Here is a 24,278-nt window from a genome sequence, read left to right as displayed (position 1 = left end):
ATCCCAACCTTCCTCTGGGGTGAGCAGAGGACTGGGTGAGTGACACAGAGGAGGTGAGGGCAGACATGGAGCAGGGGTGCTGAGCCACAAAGGTCATATACAGTGATCAGCATCAGGGTGCAAGGCTGTTTTGGTTTAGGGAAGGAGTGATGTGAGACACATCCCTGCGTCAGAGTAGAAGGAAGGGAGTGGGGGAGAGACAGAAGGACAGCAGGTAGGAAAAATAAAGCAAGGAAAATGTTCAAATTTTTATTATAAATTAAATGTAAAACCAAAGTCAGTGCTGACTTTTCATAGTCAATAAACCAAGAAAACTTAGTGAACCCAATATAATTATCAGGTGTTGAGTCCTTTAAAAACCATTTCAGTAAAAAAGAAGAAGTAATGAACAAGTATATGCTACATTCACATTTCTACTAGCTGCCTGTTTTCTTAGTTGTAACTGATTTGCAAAGGGTTTTATTTTAATTTTTTGAAAAAAACAAAACAATCCAAAGGATTTTTTGAAACTGGCTTCGCTTACTAAGCCATGATTTACTATGGATTGTTTGAATGCCTGTTGCTGGTTTACCCATCGTGGCTTTGTTTTGCAAAAACTATGGTCTGGTGCTGTGCCCAAGTCTTGCTTTACCATGGTTTGCTTGCTGCCGGGCCCCCACCCCCGAAATACTTGCTGAAACGAGAAACTTCAACCGAACATGGTTAAGTAGGATGTTTTCAGAAACTTCACATAATTCTGGATACTCTGGTTCTGGTTTTCTGATCTTTGAAGGCTGTGTTCCAACTCCTTCAAGGACATTTGACGGTGTTTCTCTCTCTGAGGGGGAAAAACCAAAGAAACTGTATCAGTAAGCTGAAGTGAGGCCTACAACAAAATGGTGGAACGCTCATCCTGTCTACTATCCCAGAGAATCAGCATCCTCTCTGCTAGGAGTCTCCAATTCTTTCTCCTTCCCATCTAGTTTCTGCCTCCCTGTGCTCCTCCCTGTAGTTAGAATTCCATGCTCAGTTCTCATTGGACTGCTTTTGGACTTCTTCCTCCCTTAAATGTATTTTCTCTACAAACATCAGGGCTTCGCTGGGGCTTCTGAAATCTCTGCCTTGTGCTCGAATGGCGCCATTTTACTTACATAAGCATTGGCACTCGCACCTGAGTATCAGAAAGAGAAGGAATGATGGACACCTATTAAGACCGATTATTTTTATGATTATTATTTATCAGTTCAAAACCGGTACTTGAAAAATGCACCTGGTGTTCCAAAAATCTTAACGTATTATCTCTCTAGCAAGAGACCCAACCTATTTTCACCAGGGAGCCCAAATAACCTTGATTTCTAACCAACTTTCCACTTGAAAACATGGCTATAGAGCCCCATCACAAGCTAATCCTAAAGGTTTAACCTAACTTTTCATGAAAAGGCAACAGTGGCATCATCCTCCACTACAATCCCAGAACCATGTTTTTCTTTTAAACAAAAACAAAAAAACCGACTGCACCTGTAACCAATTTAACTTATGTTTTTGGTACCATAGGTACTTGTTAAAACAAAATGATTGATAGTACTTTTATTGGATCCATTCATAATTCACCAGCCCCATAAAATCTACACGGGATTCTTAGGATTTGCTTTTATGTTTACTAGAACATAATCTTTAAAAATACATGTGGTTAGAATAAATGTCAAAACTGTCCCAGAATTTGTAAGGGCTGCGCATTATTTTTATGTGTAGTAATCACTTCTGGTTAAAAGCGATCAAACAAATTACTTTCTTGGGACTTGGGTTTCTTATTTTATATTATTGTGATACCCTCTTAACAATCATACACGTTTATGCAGTTCTGGGCCTTGTTAGTAACTATTTACAATTCAACCCTACTTCCAGCAAATTACTTCAACAATCTGTTCTGTATTTCCCTTTTCATAACGTATTCCCAATATAAATATATATATGTACACGTTGTGTGTCTGCATGGATGCGAGATGAATTAAGAATATGTTCTGTGTTAACTCAACGGCACTCTACTTATGCATGAATATTATTGCTTTCATATTTATTCTGAACTGTCAGCCTAAGTAAAATTTGAAGTGGAAAATGCTTAAAACGTAATATACCAGTCTTGAAATGTGGAAAGAAAGGGAGTTCTGCTAGAGAAAGTAGTATCCTACAGCCTACGATTCCTATCTACCATGTGTTCAGTGGGATGCTTGGAAGCAGTTAACAAAACTAAAATTAAAGGTCGCAGATGGGGGAAGCTACTGATCCCTTCGATAGCTGGGGAGGGGGTGGAAGAAATTATATATACTCCAAACACACACCACACACACACACACACACACACACACGTGTCCTTAGTGGCAGAGAACAGGCTTTGCATGCAGAAGACAATACTGAGGTACATGGACTAACAATTTGACTTGGTACAAAGGCAGCTTCCTATGTTCATAAAGGCTAACAGATGTTACTGCAGCGTAAGATCCTGTTTGCTTCGTGAAGCTGATGCCACAAAGCAAATCTGATGGTTTTTAGGGTGCCACAGGCCCTGTGTGTCTGTGATTGTGGTTAACAGGCTCATATGGCTTCCCTGCTGGAATCTCCCAAACCATCGGCTAGATGCACGGCAGTAGAAAAAAAGACAAGCTAAATGTACAAATATTGTTAAGTAATTTTCTTTCCGCTGCTCTTAAATGAGCTGTCCCAAGCAGATAATTCCTCATGGGTTTGCGCATACTCATACATACAGAGAATTTCTCTAGCAACAGATTTGCAAGCAGCGCCTTCTGCTACTGACGAAAAAAATGGGCAAAAACAAAACCTCTTGAGGGTGCAAACTTAGCCTCAGTGGCAGAGCCACAGTCGTATTTGCAGCTCTGCAGAGCATACCAACTAGGGTAGAAGGTGCAGGGGCAACCTGGAGCGTCATGTGACAGCAGTGCATCATGTGACAGAGTTGGGCCAGCTTGGAACCTGGGCTGTTTTAGCCCCACCCTGGCACTGCCCGTATGGCAAGTGGAAGGGGAACTGCCACCACCAGCAGAGGCACACATCTAATTCAATCCTTCCACCAAGCATGAAGGGAAATAGACCATTTCTTTACCAGATATATGATGCCGTATTTTAGGATACAGTTGCCCCTTCAAGTTGGTATACAATTTTTCACAAAATGCAGTAACAATAAAACTTAATAAAAGAACCATACGCCACATTATACCCACTTAAAACTGAACAACAGCAGGCAAATGTACAATAATCTTAAAATAACAAAAGTAACATTAAAGCAAAAAGATAGAGAGCTAGACTAGATGACCTGGCTCCCCACAGAACAAAATTCTTGAGGGAATGGGAGTCTACTCACAGCATCCAGTCTTCTAGACAAGTGCCTCTGCTCTTCTTTTTTCCGTCTTAATTGATTCTCTAGGTCCAATATTTTCATCTGAAAGGCTTGCTCCTTAGATGCGATTTTTTCCACCTCCTCTTTTAACTGTGACAACAAAGAGTCAAACCTATATACTGTCCATCGAAATGTAATAATCAAAACCCTTACCTTTCAAGTTGCAATAACAAATGTTTACAGCAGTGAGGTTTTCATTTAAGATGAAATGTGTTTCATGAGAAAATGAGAAAAGACTGATAGGGAAAGATCACGTTTACCAATCAACAGAGTACAGATAAAAATCGCAGGATAATGATCTTATTTTTTAATCAAGAGTAACATTGCTAGTTTATGTATTACATGAACATTATTATCTTACCTTTATTGAATGCCACATTTGTGCGACTGGCTTTATGCTTTTTCCTCATTCAAATCTAAATTATCTATGCCCTGGTAACTTTCAGGTTGGATGACTGCGTGGTGCAGCTACCCTTAAAGCCAGGCTAGAAACTGCAACCATTTCAGAACAAAGATACTGTACTGGATTTTTAACACGGACTGAGTGGCAAGCTCACATCAGGCCAGCTCTGAAACCTTCAATAACTCCCAGTCCATTTTGGGGTTCAATTCAAAATGTTGGTGTTGACCTTTAAAGGTCTTTGTATATGGAACTATGGTACCTGTTGGACCAACGTCCCCCAATCTGGAGTTTTCCAGATGTTTTGAACTACAACTCCTCATCTTCCTTGATAATTAATCACGCTGGCTGGGGTTGGTGTGCTATATAGGAGTCTTCTCGGTCAGTGAGCTCCTCATCTGAGTGGCTGGGGAAACTCAGCCAGATGGGAGGGGTATAAATAATAAATTATATTATTATATTATTATTATAATTAAAAAATGTCCCCAGGAGGTGCCTCTAACATGGGGACCGCTTAGATGAGAATGTCCCAAGCCTCTGAACAACAGTGACTGGGCTGATATCCTGGACCAATGCATGCCTGACTTGCCAAAATTCTTAGGCACATTACAAAAGATGGCTATTCCAAATGCGAGTAAATAAACTGGCAAAGAAAAACACCTCAAGAAAGCTTTATAATGGGGGGGGGAGGTGATGTCCTTATTAGGAATGCTCAGTTTTGCTTGGTTTGCATTTTTAAACAAAAGGACCTAATCTGCACTTCCTGGACTGCTATGGGAATTCAGAATCGTTATCCTTCGGTTTTCACATTTCTCCAGATTTTGCAATGTAGCTCTTGGTTAAAAATAATAACGGTGCACCGAAATGCGTATTTTCAGTTAAAATATGCATACTGAAAACTGCATACATTCGCTAGTGTTTGAAAACACCAATGGTGGGGTGGCGAAAACAAGTTGCAAAGAGAACTTCTGCTTCACATAAGAGGCATTTGTCTAAAGATCTCATCCACATGTGGTTCAGGTAATTTTAACTGCACCACTGTAAAAACTACCTGAACCCCACGGGAGGCTGCTTCACCCACACATTTTCATTTTCATGGGGCAGCAGTGCCATTAATCAATGTATGAAACCAGCCTAAGTTGGAGATTAGTTCAAGGTGGGTCTTTTTTCCTGGTGCATAATTTAAGACAGAACTAAGGTCTGGAATCAATTTTCAATGTCAGCGTTCACCCTGGAATATGTAAACAGTCATGTGAAAAGAATGCTTTGGGGCATGTATAGAGTACCTTTTCCCCTCGTCAATGAGTCATTAGTGGCTTGATTCCAAAGATTAATGAGTGGAAGGAGAAAATACGTTAGTGCTGTTGCTCAAATTCTTCAAGAAATATCCCAAAACTTCTTGTACTGCAGTGCCACAATGTCTCATTGGCGGGGGGGGGGGGGGACGACGACTCAGTCTGTGAAGTATGACTTCTAGGGAGTCATAAAACACTTTTTGAGAATTAGCATTTGCACAAAAGGAGGAACTATTCTGGATTAGGAGATTCACTATTCTCACACAATACTCTTGTGATCCAAAAAGGATATCCTTTAATCCTTTTCTGGGATCTGACCCAGCCACAGATCCACCAATCTAAGTCTAGAGGAAATGAAAGGTGTGACTTCTAGGGAGCGGTGACCCTATTAGAGAAATCTTAGTTAATTCATCCTATGAGTTTTAAGGTGCAATCCTATATTTACTTTCTGGGGAATAAGCCTCATTGGATTCAATGGGACTGATTTTCAAGTAGACATATATACAAGATTATAAAGGTAAAGGTACCCCTGCCCGTACGGGCCAGTCATGACAGACTCTGGGGTTGTGCGCCCATCTCACTCAAGAGGCCGGGGGCCAGCGCTGTCCGGAGACACTTCCGGGTCACGTGGCCAGCGTGACAAGCTGCATCTGGCGAGCCAGAGCTGCACACGGAAACGCCGTTTACCTTCCCGCTGGCAAGCGGTCCCTATTTATCTACTTGCACCCGGGGGTGCTTTCGAACTGCTAGGTTGGCAGGTGCTGGGACCGAACAACGGGAGTGCACCCCGCCGCGGGGATTCGAACCGCCGACCTTTCGATCGGCAAGCCCTAGGCGCTGAGGCTTTTACCCACAGCGCCACCCGCGTCCGATACAAGATTATGCTGCTAGCCAATTAATTGAGCGATTAAATTTGCCTAACGGTGGGAAACATAATTTCTTTGACTTCTGAGACAGGGGACAGGTGGCCATGCAGATGCTCTTGGGTTCCATCTCAAGCTGGCTGGGACCAATGGAAGCTGGAAGTCCAACAATACCTGTGGGATCATAAGTTGCCCATCCATTTTAGATGATTTGCAACATGTGTCATAGCAGACATCACCTTGGAAGAAGAGTTCTAACCAGTGTGAGAGAAAGCTTGCCACCTGCATGTGTTTGTATACACACACATATACTTGTGCATGCATTAAAAAAGGTAAAGATAAAGGACCCCTGGACGGTTAGGTCCAGTCAAAGGTGACTATGGGGTTGCAGCGCTCACTTTGCTTCAGGCCGAGAGAGCCCGCGTTTCTCCGTAGACAGCTTTTCAGGGTCATATGGCCAGCATGACTAAACCGCTTCCGGCACAACAGGACACTGTGATGGAAGCCAGAGCACATGGAAATGCTGTTTACCTTCCCGCCGCAGCGGTACCTATTTATCTACTTGCACTGGTGTGCTTTCGAACTGCTATGTTGGCAGGAGCTGGAACAGAGCAACGGGAGCTCACTCCATCGAGGGGATTTGAACCGCCAACCTTCTGATTGGCAAGCCCAAGAGGCTCAGTGGTTTAGACCACAGCACCACTTGCGTCCCACATGCATGCACACATAGCTGCCCAATAAATCAAGGGCACTTTTTGACTAATTACAGTCATACCTCAGGTTGTGCGTTTTCGGGTTGCGAACTGCGTCGAACCCAGAAGTACCGGAATGGGTTACTTCCAGGTTTTGCCGCTTGCGCAGAACCAGTAAATCGCACTTTGCGCATGCACAGAAGCACAGAATCGTGACCCACACGTGCGGAGACGCAGCGCTGCGGGTTGCGAACGTGCCTCCTGCATGGATCACGTTCACAACCTGAGCGTCCACTGTACTGTTTTTTCTGCTTTAAAAATTTAGTAACAAATTGGGGGTTGTCTTATACATGGGACATGGGCATTGGTTTTTCCCCCCTTCCATATTTAAGCAAATGTCCGGGATTTTGGCTTGGGCAGGCCGAAGCAGTCTCTCCTGCCACTGCCCCCTCTTTCTCCTCCCCCTTCCAGCTATGTGCTGGTGAGTGGATTGCCTCCTGCAGCCCCTGCCGGCTCAACGACTGGAGTGAAAGCAGCCGCTGCCAAGAGCTGCCTTGGCTACCTCTCTTCACCCTTCTTTCCTTTTCTCTCCCCCCGTAAACACCACCCCTGCCCTGCTCCCCACCTTCCTCAACTCAGTTTGCTCTATAGCATGAAATGGGCTCTGCCTTGGCGTCCTACCCCTTGGTTCCCCTTCAGCAACAAGCGATTGCCCCCCAAAAGCTCCACAACTTTCTGCTGCCAATCTATTTCAGGGTTTTGTTCTCTTAATTTTGGGTTAAAAAAAATAATAGGGGTCATCTGATACATGGGGGCATCTTATACACTGAAAAATACGGTAAAATATTTTTTAATGTTTGGCATTTTAAAAATGTTTTTGTATTTCTTAGCCCACCTTCTAGGGGGCTGCATGCCATTGGTAGGTGGGCAAAAGTTGGGGCAACAGATATGATTACTTTTCTATAGGAGGCTACTTTCCAGCCAGGCAAAAGCCAGAGGTTGACATGCTGCACGCTAACACCTCTCTATCCTCTATCACCACATTTCAATGACACATTCCAGCCAGGCAAAAGCAGTTGAGGAAGGTGCAGAGTCAGTGGAAGGTGTGGCATAGGAAGGGGTTGAGTGTCCTGGGGAGAGTCCCTCACAGAAACCGTGTGCTCCATGGAGTTTTGAGAAGAGAAGCAACTGCCTCTTTTTTTGGGGGGGGGGCTTCTGTATATGAACAACAGGTACATAAATATACATATATGCATATACTCAAAATACTCAAGACGAGGCCTACCTTCTTCCTTCCATCTTCCAAAGCTGCTTCCAGTTGTCTGGTTAACGCATCATAGCTCGCAAGTTTCTGTTTGAACTGCAGTTCCATTTTCTGAAGGCAATCTTCTTGGCTTGTCAACTGATTTTCAAGCTTTTTGTTCTTTAGTTCCGTTTCTTCTAGTTTTCTTTTAAGTCAAGTACAAGTGTTAGTGTAAGGTTACGACAGAAAGAAAGAAAGAGAAAGAAATTCTGAATGGCAGGAGACATGCCACATTTACCTTTTAACGTCTTCGTATTTCAGCTGAACGTTGCGATTCTCCTCTTCTAAAGCAAGCTGTTTCAAGAAACTGTCGTTCTCGACTACCTGTAAAAGCAGGGATTTGAACATAACCCACAGAACTGTGGGCTGAAAACGAGGTGCTAGCTCTTTGCAAATCCTCACATCACTTATCACCAGGACTAATTCATGACAAAAGCCCTGAATTAATGTTAACCAAGAAATAGGACTCTAACCTCCTTCCGCAGGGCCTGTAAGACAGAGCTATACCGCCTGGCTTTCAATTTGAATTTAGCCTGATCTTTTATTCCCCTTCCTTCCCTTTTTATGAAGATTACCCGCTCTGGGATCCCAAAGCTAATTCTCCCCTGGTCTCCTCGCTGGCCCAAATAGGACAAATTTAGCCAGCTAGCCCTTGTGATCATCTAATGTTTATTGGATGGATTTTCCCCTAAATTGATTTTTGAACTTTGAATTTATTGTTATTCACACTTTTATACTGTATTTTATGCTGTTTTTTGCAGTATCACAATTAACTGTTTTAAATTTGTTGTTGGCTGCCCTGAGCCCGGTTTTCTGAACTGGGAAGGGTGGGGTATAAACAGAAAGTTATTATTATTATTATTACAGTGGTACCTCGGGTTACATACGCTTCGGGTTACAGACTCCGCTAACCCAAAATAGTACCTCGGGTTAAGAACTTTGCTTCAGGATGAGAACAGAAATCATGCTCTGGCGGCGCAGCGGCAGCAGGAGGCCCCATTAGCTAAAGTGGTGCTTCAGGTTAAGAACAATTTCAGGTTAAGAACGGACCTCCGGAACGAATTAAGTCTTGACCCGAGGTACCACTGTATTACATTATTTCTGGGTTACTATTTCTGGGTTAGCGGAGTCTGTAACCTGAAGCGTATGTAACCTGAAGCGTATGTAACCTGAGGTACCACTGTACTATATATGACAAAAACTTGTTTTGGATGCATACAAAGTTCCCTTATAGGAAAGCTGAATATTATCGCCCAGGGCATTCTGATGTGCCCAGGGCATAAGCCTCTACGGTCCTGCAACTTTCTGAAGTGAGGTGGGCAATGACAGGGGTTGTAACTGGATATAAAAAAAAGGAGGGTGGGACGTGTTTCAGAGACTAGAAAACTGCTCTCTGAAGCAACAGCCTCCCATAAAGCATTAGCCACCACTGGAGCAACTTGCTCTATGAAGCACCCCTTGCAAGCTCCTCCATCCTGACGGCCATCTAGTCAGGTAGGTGCAGCCCACCAGAGTGAAACAATCTTAAAGGCTCGCTTAAAAGCAGACAGGGAAGTCTGACAGAGTCTCTTGGGAGACTGTTCTAAAATTGGGGTGCCGCAAACTGCAAAGGCCCTCTCCCCTCATCCCCACCTGTTGTCAAAGAGACGAGAACAAGTTCACACAAGAGAGGAGGCTGTTCCCGATACTCGATAGACTTGGGTCATTTTCAGCCTGAAAAGGTCAGATCCAACACTTCAAATTGAGCCCATAAAGAACACTGGCCTCCCTTCCAAACTAATTGAGCAGACCAATCTCACGAAAAGCACCAATTTGCTTTAGAAATGGAACATTTGAGCTGTGGGAAACAGGGAGGTGACAGGAGTGCCCTCAGCAGGCAAGAAGTTTCCCTTCTGAACTACTCAGAAATAAGGATCCTGAGAAGCAAACCGCTGAGTTTCCCAGCCTTCCGTGCATCTAATCTTCGTTTAGATGTTTTGTGGAAAAAAGAATATTTTCCTCCAAGCACCTGAGCCTGAAGTTCCCTAATGGCTTTGGATTTATCTACACAGCTCTTTTGGCAGGCCAGCAGGCTTTCCTGACACTTCTGAAGTTTCCCTTCGGCTGCTTTCTGTAAATCACGGGCATGTTCTAACTCCTTCAAGCGAGCCTCCGACTGGCCCCTCACCTGTGCAGCCGTGTCGGGTCGGGGGGGGGAGGAGAAGTAAAAAAAGAAAGAAAAGAGAATAATTTTGCACACTCTCCCATATTCAAACTACTAAATATAAAACATATTTGAACAAAGACAAAATATACTGTAGGAGGCATATGTTTTTATACGGGCTGCATATGGGAGAGGTGTACCCAAAAGGGTTAATGTAGCATAAAATCCTGTGATAAAATCTACAGTAGGCAGTTTTTTCCCCAGTTAGGTCTGTTACCAACCGTGGAGAGTGTGAGGGGAGTTTTTTTTGGTAGTTTTTATTCATTTTATTCATTTAAACTGTTTTAAACACGGTGGCATTGAGATAGATCTTTGTTTACGTGACATGCAAACAATGGCGTAAAAATAAAAGTAGAAGAACAATAAACGCTCAGGTAAAAGTTTCTGAACATTATAACAAAGCTGTGTCAAAGTATATAAAGCAGAGCTTTCTAAACTGTATGTCACAACACATTAGTGTGTCGGCTGCAGTGTGTCGCACAGACGTCCTCCTTGCTCCTCCAAGGGCTGGAAAGGGGTTAGTTTAACCTCCGGTTTGCTAGTAAAACTGAATTACTGTGTCACGAAAAGATGCATGTGTAAAAAGTGTGTCGCCAACATGAAAAGTTTGGAAAGCTCTGATATATAGAGTGAGTTTTACTGTGAGAGCAGCAGGTGTGGTTTTAAGCTGCTATGTGACTCAGAATATAAGTCTGTACATATTTGCCAGTCTCGTGTGTGTGTGTGTGTGTGTATCAATATATCATTATCTATCTATCTATTGACCTATCTCTAGTTCTATAACTATTTTCATGTAAATATGATTCAGTAAGCTAAGTAAAATAATGCATTATGTTAAACTGTAATCAGAGAATCTTGAATAGTCTTTTCTAGGAAAGTGAAAAAAGAACTTCCACACATATAATTACCGCACTGGAAGCTACCCAGAGGGGCTGGGGAAATCTAGCCAGATGTGCGGGGTACAACTACTAAAATTATATTATACTCACCACATCAATTTCTAAATCTTTGCCATCCATTAGTTTTTTGCCTTCATGTATGACTTTCTCATATCTGGCTTTCAGTTCCTCAGCTTCCGTTTCTAATTTCTCCACCTAGAACAATATATATATATATATATATATATATATATATATATATATATATGAGAACATTGTATTTTTAAAAAATTATGTATGTTTCCCCCCTTAAGAATTATAAATTATATACACAAATATTTTATTATATGCACACACACAAAAATGATGATGATAATTTTATTATTATTATTACCCTGCCCATCTGGCTGGGTTTCCCCAGCTACTCTGGGCGGCTCCGAACAGAATAATGATAATAATAATGCAATGAAACATAATTATTTATACATACATACATACATACATACATACATACATCTGGTTGGGTTTCCCCAGCCACTCTTGGGGGTCCCCAACAGAACACTAAAAACAGAATAAAACATCAAACATTTAAAACTTCCCTAAACAGGGCTGCCTTGAGATGTCTTCTAAAAGTCAGATAGTTGTTTATTTCCTTGACATCTGATGGGAGGGCATTCCACAGGACAGGCGCCACTACCGAGAAGGCCCTCTGCCTGGTTCCCTGTAGCTTCATTTCTTGCAGTGAGGGAACCAGCAGAAGGCCCTTGGAGCTGGACTTCAGTGTCTGGACTGAACATATACGGAGTATATTTTGGTTTGGACCTAGGAATATACCAGCGGAATGAATTTGGGTGATGGTGCTGTTCTCTGCAAGAGGTAGTGGGATTCTATGCATGCCCAAGACATCAACTTGCCTCATTTTTATAATGTTCAATTATGCTTTCTTGCTGCTGTGCCTCCTCACGTAAGTCCACAAGTTCAGCTTCCGCCGAGACAATGCTCGCTTCCAAAGATGCAAAAGATGCCTACAGAAAGGAGACATCTTTAAAAAGTACTGTACTACCAAAAAATGATTAATGCCGCAACAACAAAAATTGTGTAGCATAAGTAAAACTAAACTACATATATTATCACCAAGACATTTCTATGCAGATAACAAGGCCAGGATCGCGATCCTAAACAGATCTGCCTGTACCTCAGTCCCACTGAAGGAACTACTTCTGAGTAATTCATACATAAGAGTGGTATAAATTTTCCGAATGTGTTTAGAAAGCTGGTGAGAAAATATTTCTGCTTCAATCTAACCATCAGTAAAATTGCTATGATACTAACCCCGACAGGCGAGACTCGAAATGTATAACTAAAATTAAGGATTAAGGTGCTTTCCCAAAGTGGAACTCCTAACTAAAATTGGCATAACTACAGTTGCGGTTTGCAGATGACCTTACCTTTAATTTAGTATTTTCAAGTGAAATCTTCTCATTTTCAGAGGCGATAGCATTGAGCTTCCCAAGGATATCATTCGTTGACCTCCTTCCGACATTTTGAAGTCTCCTCAGTTCCATCAGACGGTCAGCTATCTGCCTTTAACATTTCAAAGAACAACTCGTGCAGAAATTGTTTTGCATAATGTCATTTTGTTAAATGGCAACTAAATTGTGCTTTAACTACATCCACTTTACTTTCAGCTTCTTAGAAGCAATTTTAGATGTACGTCTTTCATGTTCATCATGTATAAACACTTCTTCGTGTGCCTCCTCCATGAGAGGTATGGAGGGTGGCAACTGTTATTATCATGATAAAAATGAAAAACTCAGTAAAAACTATTCAAAAAAGAGAGAGAATGGGCCTTTTCTACAGTGCCCCCCCACCCCCGTTTCTGGAATGCTCTCCCTAGTGAGGTTCACCTGGCGCCTTCATTATATATATTTTAGGCACCAGGTGAAAACGTTCCTCTTCAACAATGGCTGCTACAATGGCCTACATCACACTAAATAGGCAACTCTGCTTCGAATCTGGCTCAACCCTCTCGCCACCAGCATTCAAACTCCCTTTCAAACTCTCATCCAATCATCATTCACTACTAACATTCCAAACTCACCTTTTCCCCGCCTCCCTGCTTGCCTTAATTCTTCTAATATATTTGCCTATACATTGACCTTAGCTGTACTATGATCGCAAGCATTTGGCCACAAGAACCTCACGCAATCCACACCCGTACCTTCGCTTGGGTCGCATCCACCACCATGCATTTAAAGTGCTCTTATGCCACTTTAACAGTTACGGATGTGGCGATCACACAGGGTCCCCGGATGTTTCACCGTCTATTGAACCCTGTGCCACCACTATTTCTCGCTGCCACCACCCAGGCCCTGTTAGGATATTTCCGTTCCACCTTAAAAGGGAGCAGGATGTTTGTATAACAGCCTGCGTAAGTTCCTGTCTCACAGGATGTTTATGTTGTAAGTTCGTTTCGTTTTTGGCTGTTTTGCCTGAGCAGTCGGAGCAGACGGTCATGCTTTTCTTTGTTCTGACCAACGCCTAATAAACTGTAAATATGCATGTTCTGCTCTCATGCTGTGCAACTTCTGTTGTGTGAATTCTGCTGATAGAGTGTGCACAAGTCCAAGAATGTGGCTATCTTTTCTTGAGGCTTCGTGTCGCTACAATTGCTAGATACTGCGTGACTAAGGGAGGTCGATGGATCGTCCGGCACCGAGCTTGGGGCTCAGATGGACTTTATCTCCCTGGCAGTATCCCAACAGGCCCTACCTGGTAAATTACTGAGTCCAGTCAGGGTTAAATTGGAACATAAACTTCTGTTTTATTTATTGCATTTTAACAAGTGTGTGGTTTCATAAATGGTCTCGGTCAATTACAATCATGGGGTGCCTATCCAGACCTAGAACTTCCGCTACCTGTTCTCACTCACTAAACCACCTCTCAGATATTTACTTGTCTTCCTAACTCCTAACTGTTCCTGACTCAGCTTATTTCGCTACACTAACTCAACCTACCCACAAACTCTATCCCAATTCACTCCCACTCCAACCAACCACCTAACTCCCAATGAACTCCAGCTTCCCAGAGCTGGTTTTTATAGTCCCTCTGACTCCACCCCCCTGAGTTCTGATTGGGTAACTATCTAACTGTTTCACCATTTCACCTCCAGCACTCTCATCTGTTAACGTCACAACAGAGTCCTCTAAGGAATCATGGGAACTGTAGTTGTTTAAGGATGATAGGAAATGCAGCTCTTTAACTAGTAACAGTTCCCCCATTCTTCTTCTTTTGGTTGTTCTTGTTGGGAGGAGAAACCATAACCATTAAATGTGATCTTGGTTTCCTTTCCTCCGTGTCTAGCACTGAAAACACAGCAGGCTAGGAGATGATGAAAATACTGCTCCATCCCATTCCCACAGTGAAGGGTTGTCAAGTAAACACACTTGGGGAGGGCAGACTAAAAAAAGCACATGCAAAATCCTAGAACAACCATATTAGCCCGGTTCCTCATTTTTAATAAAGAGACTGATTATTTGCAAAGAGGTATTAAGCATTAACTTACTTTTTCAGAGTTTCAGCCTGAACTTCTAACCTGGTTTTTTCATCTACCACTGCCTCGTGATGACTTTTCCAGACATTACAAGCTGAAAGTACCTCAGACAATTGGATTTCCTGGAGAATGTACAAAACACAGACCATGTAATATAAGAACTCATTTTCTGTTTAATTCTTCCCGATTCCCCAGACACAGGAGGTATTTTCATTCAAAGCCATTTCCAGGTATATTGCAGTAGTATGGAATAATGTAAAAACTTAAAAGCTTGAAATCTCGACATAAACACACACCAATAAAATCCTGAAACACAAGAATCAGCTGGAACCTAAGCGGTTGTACTAACTTTCCAGCAAAACAGAAGTTTTAAACTTGCTGAGAGCGTTTCCCTAAATGAGGTATTTAAAAGTTCTATACAGACATTTCCGAAGTGTGAAATATGAGGCCATGCCTGTAAGCTTTTTGGTTATAGAAAATACTCCAGATCACATCTCCTATGCCATTTGTAGACAGGGATTACAGTCTGTTGCTTGGATACTTTTCTTCCGCTTCAACTGCTATGGTCACCTGATTGGCTAGCGCCCATGACATCACTGACAGCAAGGAACACAGTATTAAAATTGGAATTTTAAAGCAGTATTTCTAAATCAGGTCACTTGGAGCATGCCTTGCCACCAGAGCAGCTCTGTACAGAAGCAGTCAGTTGGTAGCTATGGGCAGTGATAAACTGCATGCAGCCAAATAAGCAGGCTTGTAGAGGGGTGGACAGAGCGCTGCCTCTAAATCTGGAATAAAACTAGTAATGGAATAAAACCAGCACAATTCAGAGCTGAAGAGGGAGTGAAGAAAGCCTGCAGGGCTGCATTTCACCCCCAGCTTGAAGCTTCCTGTCCCTAATCATCTTCTTCTTTGATGATCGCTCATAGCCGAGCAAGATTGTCTTCCATAAACACGGTCTTAACAGTGAGTCGTGACTGTGGAGGCCAATTCTGGAACCACATGTCCTCCCACAGTGGGGACATTGGTTTCCGGCCGGGAGTTGATCATGGTGAGGGTTTGCCAAGCGTGCCTTCCTCTTAGCACGTTTCTCCCTTTCGTCCTGAGTTCAAGGGTCTTCAAAGTTCATCACATCTTTGGTAAAGGCCGTTCTCCAGTTGGAGCGCTCGCAGGCCAGTGTTTCCCAGTTGTCAGTGTTTACACTACATTTTTAAAGATTTGCCTTGAGTCTTTAAACACTTTCCATTTTCAGAATAGAGTAGTTGCTTTGGAAGACGCTAATCAGGCATTTGCACAACATGACCAGTCCAACAAAGTTGATGTTGAAGAATCACTGCTTCTTTTTTTTTTTTAAAAGCTTTTTATTAAAATTTCAAAAATTATATAAAAACATAACAAAACAAAAATACAAAAATACAAAAATAGAAACAGACAAGAGTAAAAAGAAAACACAAAAATAAAACAAGTATACTTTCTATCCCTTATTTTCTTATAACTTACTTCCCCGACTTCCTCATACCTCCCCTTTCTGTATTCCAATTTCTAATTTGTTAATTCAGCAAATCCTTTCCCTAAGTTTCAATTAATTTTTTACCTTTCTTTTCTTTTTACTTATCCGTTACAGCTGAAAACCACATAAATACTAAACCAGCGTCATACTAACATTCATTAATTTTGCAATGTTTCTTAAGATAGTCCTTAAATTTCTTCCAATCTTCCTCCGCTGTCTCTCTCCCCTGGTCTCGGATTCTGCCAGTCATTTCTGCCAGTCCCATGTAGTCAATCACCTTCATCTGCCATTCTTCCAAGGTGGGTAGGTCTTGTGTCTTCCAATACTTCGCGATGAGTATTCTTGCTGCTGTTGTGGCGTACATAAAGAATGTTGTATCCTTCTTTGACACCAATTGGCCGACAATACCCAAGAGAAAGGCCTCTGGTTTCTTCAGGAAGGTATATTTAAATACCTTTTTCAGTTCATTATATATCATTTCCCAGAACGCCTTAATCTTCGGGCACGTCCACCAAAGGTGAAAGAATGTACCTTCATTTTCTTTACATTTCCAACATTTATTATCAGGCAAGTGGTAAATTTTTGCAAGCTTGACTGGGGTCATGTACCACCTATAAATCATTTTCATAATATTCTCTCTTAAGGCATTACATGCCATAAATTTCATACCGGTGGTCCACAACTTTTCCCAGTCAGCAAACATAATGTTATGGCCAATGTCTTGTGCCCACTTAATCATGGCTGACTTCACTGTTTCATCCTGCGTATTCCATTTCAACAGCAAGTTATACATTTTTGACAAATTTTTAGTATTGGATTCTAACAATTCTGTTTCCAATTTTGATTTTTCCACCTGAAAGCCAATTTTCCTGTCCAACTTGTAAACCTCCATTATTTGATAATAATGAAGCCAGTCTCGCACTTTATCTTTTAATTTTTCAAACTTCTGCAGTTTCAGTTTGTCCCCTTCTTGTTCCATAATTTCCCAATATTTCGGCCATCTGGACTCCATATTGAGCCTTTTCACAGCCTTTGCCTCCATTGGCGACAGCCACCTAGGAGTTTTATTTTCCAACAAATCTTTGTATCTAATCCAGACATTATATAATGCTTTCCTGACAATATGGTTTTTAAAGGCTTTATGAGCTTTGACCTTGTCATACCACAAATATGCATGCCATCCAAAAATATTATTAAAACCTTCTAAGTCCAAAATGTCAGTGTTCTCAAGAAGCAGCCAGTCCTTCAACCAGCAGAAAGCTGCAGATTCATAGTATAATTTAAAGTCTGGCAGGGCAAATCCCCCCCTTTCCTTTACATCAGTTAAAATCTTAAATTTTATTCTGGGCTTCTTGCCCTGCCAGACAAATTTAGAAATATCTTTCTGCCACTTCTTGAAACAATCCATCTTGTCCACAATTTGTAATGTTTGGAACAAAAACAACATTCTAGGCAATACATTCATCTTTATAGCTGCAATTCGACCCAACAAGGAAAGCTTAAAATTTGACCAAATTTCTAGATCTTTTTTCACTTCAGCCCAACATTTCTCATAATTATCTTTAAATAAGTTCACATTTTTAGCTGTCGTATTAATCCCCAAATATTTCACTTTCTTAACCACAGTTAAACCTGTCTCATTCTGAAACCTCTCTTTTTCAATAGCTGTTAAGTTTTTCTCTAATACCTTAGTTTTTAACTTATTCAATTTAAATCCTGCTACTTGACCAAACTCTTGAATTAATTCTAAGACCCTTTTAGTACTAGATTCTGGCTCTTGTAAAGTAAGTACCAGATCATCTGCAAAAGCTCTCAATTTGTATTGTTTAGCTCCGACCTGTATCCCTTTAACCAGCTGATCCCTTCTAATCATATTCAGCAAAACCTCCAGGACTGATATAAAAAGTAATGGAGAGATTGGGCACCCCTGACGTGTCCCTTTTTCTATCTTGAATTCTTCCGTAACCACATTGTTAACAATTAACTTTGCTTTTTGTTCAGAATAAATTGCACCTATACCATTTTCAAACCCTTGGCCTACCCCCATCCCCCGGAGATTCTTTCTCATAAAGCTCCAAGAAATATTGTCAAAGGCTTTCTCCGCATCCACGAAAATCAAAACTGCTTTAGTGTTTATATTCACTTCTAGTTTTTCCAAAATATCAATTATATTCCTTACATTGTCTGACAAATGTCTTCTTGGGAGAAAGCCTGCTTGGTCTCCATGAATCTCCTCCATCAAAACTTTTTTCAGTCTCTTAGCCAAAATATCAGCAAAGATTTTGTAATCCACATTTAATAAAGAAATAGGGCGGTAGTTCTTGAGTTGAGTCTTTCCAGTCTCTGTCTTCGGTATAAGTGTAATAAAAGCCTCTTTCCACGATTCTGGTGCCTTTTCCCCCTCCAAAATTTCATTGCAGACTTCCTTCAAAGGTTGTAATAGCCACTCTTTCAAAGATCTATAATATCTAGAAGTCAGCCCATCTGGTCCTGGAGATTTGCCCAATTGCATATTTTGAATGGCACCATCTATTTCCTGTTCAGTTATTTTCTGATTCAAAACTATTTTACTTTCATGAGAAATTTTTTTTAATCCATTTTTCTCAAGGAATTGTTCTATGTCCAGTTCTTTCTGCGGCCCTTGTGAGTATAGTTGTTTAAAGTATCTCTGGAAGCAATTTCTAATCTCAATTGGGTTACAAATGTTCTTTCCTTCCACTTCTAAATTTGTCACTGTGTTCAATTTTTGTCTTTTCTTCATTTGCCAGGCCAACAATTTACCACATTTATCTGCTGATTCAAAAGTCTTTTGTCTCATTTGTTTAATTTTCCATTCTATTTCTTGATTCATCAGTTCCATATATTGTATTTGATATAACTTTATTTCTCTCAGAATCTCTTGCGATTTTGTTTTTAATCTTAATTTCCTTTCCCCTTCTTTTATCTTCTCTAGGATCCTGTCTTTCTTCTCATTTTGACTTCTCTTCTTTATAGCATTTTGTTGTATCAAGAATCCTCGCATAACGGCTTTGCTTGCGTCCCAGATTACTCTTTTTTCAACATCAGTCTTCATATTTATTTCAAAATAGTCTCTCAAAGTTTTTTGGGCCTTTTTGTATACTTCTTCATCTCTAAATAAGGTGTCATTCATCCTCCATCCTCCATCTGAAGGAGCCAGCTGTTACTTGCTTCATCTCCATCTTTATAGCATTGTGGTCGGAGCAAGTTTTTGGGCAGATTTCCACTTTTTTAATCTTTGGAGCCATTCCTCTAGTAACCCATATTTGGTCAAATCACTGCTTCAACACTGGTGATCTTTGCTTCTTCCTGTACACTGGCATTAGTTCACCTGTCTTCCCAAGTGATGTGTAAGATTTTCCGGAGACACCATTGATGGAATCAAGTGTACTGTAAGGTTGGTAGTAAAATAGGAAATTTTGGTTTCCCTGTGAATGTCCTGGTCATCAAACACTCTGCACTTCAATTGGGAGAAAGCTGCACTTCCTAATACAGTGGTACCTCAGGTTAAGAACTTAATTCATTCTGGAGGTCCGTTCTTAACCCGAAACTGTTCTTAACCTGAGGTACCACTTTAGCTAATGGGGCCTCTCACTGCCACCGCGCCGCCGGAGCATGATTTCTGTTCTCATCCTGAAGCAAAGTTCTTAACCCGAAGTACTATTTCTGGGTTAGCGGAGTCTGTAACCTGAAGCGTCTGTAACCTGAAGTATCTGTAACCCAAGGTACCTCTGTACAAATTATATTCAACTCTTCCATGAAAACCTCAGGGCAGCTCCCACACTTCTTTCACATCTCCAGCACCAAAGGATTGTTTTCAGGTTTTTACACACAGTTTAGTAGGATGGCATCTGGTTACTTTGGCTGATGAAGGGACTGTGTATTCAAACGACTGGAGACGGTACCTTGGCTTGCTAACTCCAGCCAACCAGAGGCCGGTTGAGCTGAACACATAGGTGGGATTCCCCAAATGAAAGAAGATAACCTTCTCAGATATTTTCTTACACCCAAACTACCAGTATGTACATACACACATCTCAAGTCTATTATCTGATAGTGTACACTTATTAATATGGACACAGAAAGCAAAGTATGCCCCTGAAGGTTCCCGCTATTATAAATCAAGACGTTGTTGGCGTTCTTTCAGACAGGGATAGGGAACCTGCGGGTCTCTAGATGTTGGACTCCAAATCCCATCATCCCTGATCACTGGCAAAGATGGCTGGGGTTGATGGGAGTTGGGAATCCTACAACTAGAGGACCACAGGTCTCCTGTTGCTGCTTTGTGAGATTAACATCAAGGTTTATTCATTAATTTGAAAGCATGGCTCCCTCCCCGATCACTCACCTTCTCTCTAATTTTGGAAATTAAGCTCTCCACAGCTGCTTTCAAAAGTTCTGCTCTTTGTTTCTGAACGCTAGCCGCCCTTTTCAGAGCATTCCGCCTCTCCTTTCTTCTGTCCTTTTCAGCCAAAATCTGCTGCTTATATTCTCCGACTTGCTGTTTCCATTCAGTAATGTTCTTTTCTACCATCTGCATCAGAATTAAGGAAGATTATTATATGCTCCAAACGTGAAAAGTCTGAGGCGGACATTAGCCGGGTGGGGGCAGTGTGCGCTTGCGCTTGCATGTACGTATAAAAGATTAAACTGGAGTACAGAAGACACAAAACAAAACAAAACAAAGATGCTTGATTTGGTTCATCAGAGCATTGAAGGCAACAGATTTAAAGTAACATGTGCAAGTTAATTTGAATAGTTTAACAAGGCTTTAAAAAAATACATTGAAACACATGCTGAAGTATTTTGAAGATTCTGTTCAGTGTTGAAAACATGAACCCTGAAGTACTTGGTGAAAGTCAAACTCTGTAGACTGACTTAAACTGCAGTGGCAGGTTGGCTAATCTGGGGCCAGGAGGTCATTTCTGACCCACCAAGACACACTAAACAGCCCATCAGATTCGCAGCTGTATCTCCTAGTCGGGAGAGAAAAGTTCCCTCTGGCTACCCTTCGGAGAGGATATTCAGTCTTAGCACAAAAGCACCACAGTGTTTAGGTTGGAGATAAACCCCCTAATTGCTCTTTGAGAGTTAAAAAAGGAACAGCATTTCCCCTCAGCCCAGCACTGGAGTCAGAATAGGTGGAAATGCCAATTGTGCGAGTGGCTCTACATGTGCGTTCCTGTGTATATCTGAATGTTTGGTCCCTCCTTTGTGATGCTGCGTGTCTGTGTTCCAACGGATGCTGTCTCTGATGAGACTTACTACTAGTATCTGTGAAATCTGCCTGTGGCAGGCACCGTCCTGGAATGCAGCCAAATATTGTCCAAAGGGGTGATAAATCTCCTGGATTCCCTGACTGCGTTCACAAGGGCAACACCAGAAGTCGTGGAGGCCTGACCTAGAAAAGTCAAGTTTGCTGGCAAATGGAAGTTGCCTTTTGCTAGAGGACGCTGATGTTATTTATCAAGTCCCCACAAGAGGTCACCATTTCAGCATCACAATTTGCATGACCAGAACACACACAAACACAAAGGTAGGCAAACATAGGTAAAAAAATAGCTTGTACAGCAAGTGGTTCTACATTCTTCAAAAGACCTGCAAACATTAAAGTCTGGTTGCACTTAAGATTTTATATAGTTGCACTATTAATCCTGTGCTTACGTATTTCAAGGCTAAAGGTAGATGGAAGCTGACTGCGGTTGGAGCATCCTTATACAAAGCTTACAGAAACATTCGAGAAGAAATTACCAGGGCAAAGGGCTGCCAACAGCAGTTTTATGTAAGTTTGTTTTTTAAAGCAATTCAGTTTATCGCCAATTCTCACTATGTAAAAATGGGCCATTTAAAAAAGAAGGTACTGTATAGGGAATCTCAGGTATAAATATAGGCAGCTCCCTGCAAGGCCCTTTTCCACCTGGCCTTTGGGCGGGGGCCAGACTCACCAGCTCTACTGAAGAGGCTTCTGGCGAGACCAGAGGGACATCGCTATGCCTGACAACAAACCCTAGCTATTGGATTCCTTTGCCCCATCTTTTTGTGCCTGCCAAACAGCCGTGTCACGCTTATGAAAATACCTTATTCTCTTGTTAATTATGCTGTTTTAAATGTGTATTTTATATTTGACTTCACAATGGTGTTGTTTTTTTAAAAAAAATTGTTAACTTTGTTTGCGTTAAATATGTATTCTGTAGTTGACCTCCTTTGTAATGTTTTATTTTGAAACTTTTTAGTTTTCTGTTAATTATGTTGCTTTGACTGTATACTCTAGATTTGACTTTCTTCAGAAATGTTTGGTTTTGGATTGTTTTATTGATGTTTTCATACTCTGTAAACTGCTTTGAGATTTTTCTTAAAAATATAAAGCAGTATAGAAATGAAATGAATAAATAAATAAATAATAGAAAAATTTCTGATTTCTTTATAAAAAAAAATTTAGCACCTCACAACAAAAACATTATTTCAGCTCATATTACCAACAGTAAGTCTTTGCATTATTTATTTCTCTACCTCACGGCTTAAAAAAAACCTTTACGCCTGGCGTGCACATCACGCTAATCCAAAACATGGCTGAGTGTCCAAGGGCAAGCGTGTGAGCCACTAAGGAGGGGAGCATGGCTACTTTTCTTCTCCTCCACTTCTCCCGATGCTGTACTGCCATGAGCTGAACCTTGGTTAGGCCGAGCACGTTGTCTGATCTCCAAGCTCAAGGGTTTTCTCTTGCTCCAGACAAAAAAGGTAAAGGACCCTTGACAGTTAAGTCAAGTCACGAATGACTCTGGGGTTGCGGCGCTCATCTCGCTTTACAGGCTGAGGGAGCCGGCGTTTGTCCGCAGTTTTTCCAGGTCATGTGGCTAGCATGACTAAGCCGCTTCTGGCGAGCCAGAGCAGCGCACGGAAATGCTGTTTACCTTCCCGCTGGAGCGGTACCTATTTATCTACTTGCACTTTAATATGCTTTTGAACTGCTAGGTTGGCAGGAGCTGGGAAAGAGCAACGGGAGCTAACCCCGTCGCGGGGATTCGAACCGCCAACCTTCAAGCAGTCAGATGTACAACCAGATGAGCTTTGGGGCTTCAAGGCAGATTGTCTCCAGTGACGGGACTGGTTTGTGGGAGTATTTGGCTGGGGTAGAGATTTAAGGAAATCAACCTGAGATAAAGGACACTTAGAAGCTGGTGTCCTCATTTTAGAAGCTTCTTCAGTTGGGAATATCGGTCCACAGAGATTGCACGTGAACTCTTTCTATACACAAAGCATTCTCATTTTATTTATGTGGACCCGGAGTCGGGGTGGGATATTCATAAATGCAAGGATTTATGGCCATAGGTCAACTGAACTATTTATAGTTCCAGACTGGAGGTGTAGAGGGGTTTTCTTGAAATAAGCAATTATTGTGCCAATGCAGATATAGCTTTCTGAACTATTGATAGAATGTGGCTGATATGGATATAACAGATTTGTGGCTTTTCTCGTGAAATTTAGAGAGTGCATCTGAGATTTATTTTTATTTTTATAGCTGCTGTGTGACTGGCAACTTCAATCCATAGTGACCCTCCCCAACACTGCCAAAAACAGACACACCCTCTCATCAATCGATCATAGAAGCAAAACCAACAAAAACCAGTTACCTTAAATTTTGTTCTCAGTTGATTATTCTCAGCCTCCTTTCTCTCTATCTGGCATTGCAAGTGAGTCTGCACCAACTGTGTTGATTCGGAATGACGAGATGCTTTTAATACATTTGCCTAAAATAATAAAACAAAGCTCATAATAAATTATGACGTCTACATGGCTGCACCTATAATGAACTTTCGTACTCTATGGAAGAGGCGGGCAGAATTTAGACTTGCTGGATCTACTTCGATTTTTCCTTTGTTTTAGAACCCTGGGATCTACCAATTGGAGACTGGTACTATCTACTTCAGACGCTCACAGGGATGCTTAAAATCTAAACAAATTTTGGAGTGGGATCATTGAAGGACCTTTAAGTCTTAGGGTTGCAAACTGGACACTCAATGTGGGTGTCTCTGCCATCAGTTGTATAGGCCTTTAATGTGTGTTACTTGTGGTGCCAAAAAGATATATTTATATGAAGGAAATGGGGTATAGGGAGACTCCAGGGCGTGTCTGCAGAGCGGAAGGAAAGGAGGACCTTTTCCTGCTTCCCCA

The 24,278-nt window shown here is 41.6% G+C and overlaps 1 protein-coding gene across 1 annotated transcript in view; it reads right to left on the bottom strand.

Annotated features, from left to right (window-relative positions):
• Positions 1–235: 235 nt before the first annotated feature.
• Positions 236–24,278, bottom strand: part of ODF2L (outer dense fiber of sperm tails 2 like) — a 37,518-nt gene continuing 13,475 nt past the window's right edge. Inside the window, exons 9-19 of the mRNA XM_053391863.1 lie at positions 23,738–23,854; positions 20,455–20,640; positions 14,591–14,700; positions 12,474–12,609; positions 11,940–12,050; positions 11,137–11,241; positions 9,953–10,111; positions 8,183–8,268; positions 7,927–8,089; positions 3,356–3,481; positions 236–817 (exon numbers count right to left, since the gene is read on the bottom strand). Of these exons, the coding sequence (XP_053247838.1) occupies positions 689–817; positions 3,356–3,481; positions 7,927–8,089; positions 8,183–8,268; positions 9,953–10,111; positions 11,137–11,241; positions 11,940–12,050; positions 12,474–12,609; positions 14,591–14,700; positions 20,455–20,640; positions 23,738–23,854 (1,428 nt within the window). The 3' untranslated portion in view covers positions 236–688. The remainder of the gene's footprint in view (positions 818–3,355; positions 3,482–7,926; positions 8,090–8,182; positions 8,269–9,952; positions 10,112–11,136; positions 11,242–11,939; positions 12,051–12,473; positions 12,610–14,590; positions 14,701–20,454; positions 20,641–23,737; positions 23,855–24,278) is intronic.

This window comes from Podarcis raffonei, chromosome 6 (genome assembly GCF_027172205.1).
Source record: "Podarcis raffonei isolate rPodRaf1 chromosome 6, rPodRaf1.pri, whole genome shotgun sequence".
Taxonomy (NCBI): domain Eukaryota; kingdom Metazoa; phylum Chordata; class Lepidosauria; order Squamata; family Lacertidae; genus Podarcis; species Podarcis raffonei.
The sequence above is the reverse complement of the archived record's forward strand: the minus strand, read 5'-3'. Positions and strand labels throughout refer to the sequence as shown.